Genomic DNA, 1,782 nt, shown 5'->3' with positions numbered 1-1,782 from the left:
ACACCAGGTGGTTCATTGATGCTTATGAGAGGCAAGATAACATGAATCATAGCTTGCTTGAGTTTGCTAAACTAGATTTCAACATGGTGCAAGGCATATGCAAGAAGGAAGTTAAGGAGATGTCTAGGTATGTAATTCAAGAAGTCATTCATGCTTTAATTATATATATATATAAAATAAACTTTCTAATGGAAATTTTTGTGCATGTTAGTTGGTGGAAGAGTATTGGTCTTGCTGGTGATGAGTTTAGTTTTGCAAGAGATAGATTGATGGAGAACTATTTTTGGGCAATGGGATGTGCTTTTGAGCCACATTTTTTGAGATGTAGGAAGGAGATTACCAAGTTAGCTTCTTTAATTACAACAATTGATGATATTTATGATATCTATGGTTCAGTAGAAGAACTTATGCTCTTTACAAACGCCGTTGATGAGTAAGGAATCTATACATTAAAAGCATTTGTAGAGCCCTTACTTTTTATTTGTAAAAAATCTAAAATTTAAGTACAATAAATAAATATATTTTGGAAAGAGAGGTTATGTGAAAAGACATCACATATTATGTTCTTTATATCAATCACATTTTATCAATTATAATGAGTTCTTATGCTAGAAATGCCATCAATAATAACACAAGTTACTTTTATTTAATGATTCATAACTTATACATCTCAGATGGAAAATCGATGAGATCCAGTCACTTCCAAATTGTATGAAGACAGCTTTGCTAGTACTTATCAATACAATGAATGATACAGCATGTGCATTTTCAAAAGAAAAAGGATTAGACATTCTTCCACAACTAAAACGAGTGGTATGCAATCCATACATAAAATGCTACTTTAAAAATATTTGAAGAATATTTGTATAGCAATATTCTTTATGCTTATTGATGTAGTGGGGAGATCAATGCAAAGCATATTTAGTGGAGGCAATATGGTATAATACAAGATACATTCCCTCCCTAAACGAGTACATGGAAAATGCATGGCTTTCAGTTGCTATTGCTTTGGTGATAAATGCTGCATATTTATTAAGTGAAGACTTAACCAAAGAAGCTCTAAATAGTCTTGAGTTCTACTTTGATGTTACTCGTTACTCATCTATGGTTACTCGTCTATACGATGACTTGGGAACATCTACGGTATGTTAAAATTTGTCTCATCTATATATATTCACAACATGCATGCATCATTACTAGACATATAATCAATAAGATAAATTATTTTAGTTTTTGGCATTTTGATATATAGGATGAGCTTCAAAGGGGTGACATACCAAAATCAATTCAATGTTACATGAATGAGACAAATGTTTCTGAAGTTGTTGCACGGGACCATATAAGAAAATTGATCAAAAAATATTGGAAATTATTTAATGGTGAATATTTTTCTAATTTCAACTTGGAGGAGTCTTTCAAACGATATGCGCTAAACTTACCTCGAATGGCACAATGCATATATCAATATGGAGATGGGTATGGAAAGCCAGATCGGGAAACTAGGGATAGAATAATCTCTTCACTAATTAAGCCCATTCCTCTATGAATTAGGTGTTCTACTATGCTCTCCTGAATTTTGTATTTGATATGAATTGTTGAAGCTTCCTGATGTTTTTTACCACAAACATTCTTGTGATGGTATGTTGTTGTTTCTTTTATTTCATAAATTGGCTTGCTCATTGGGAAAAAAAAAATATTAGCTCTAGAGTTAAACATGTTGAAGACAATTAAGGATGTTTGAACATGTTAGAATCTATTTGTTGTTCTCCACATGGCAATGCA

The 1,782-nt window shown here is 31.9% G+C and overlaps 1 protein-coding gene across 1 annotated transcript in view; it reads left to right on the top strand.

Moving 5' to 3' along the window:
• LOC110112771 (alpha-terpineol synthase, chloroplastic-like) overlaps positions 1 to 1,546 on the top strand; it is a 31,467-nt gene extending 29,921 nt beyond the window's left edge. Inside the window, 5 exon segments of the mRNA XM_028696661.1 lie at positions 8 to 127; positions 212 to 433; positions 675 to 813; positions 898 to 1,143; positions 1,253 to 1,546. Of these exon segments, the coding sequence (XP_028552494.1) occupies positions 8 to 127; positions 212 to 433; positions 675 to 813; positions 898 to 1,143; positions 1,253 to 1,546 (1,021 nt within the window).
• Positions 1,547 to 1,782: the final 236 nt, after the last annotated feature.

The sequence above is a fragment of the Dendrobium catenatum genome, unplaced genomic scaffold (genome assembly GCF_001605985.2).
Source record: "Dendrobium catenatum unplaced genomic scaffold, ASM160598v2 fragScaff_scaffold_801, whole genome shotgun sequence".
Lineage (NCBI taxonomy): Eukaryota > Viridiplantae > Streptophyta > Magnoliopsida > Asparagales > Orchidaceae > Dendrobium > Dendrobium catenatum.
The sequence above is the reverse complement of the archived record's forward strand: the minus strand, read 5'-3'. Positions and strand labels throughout refer to the sequence as shown.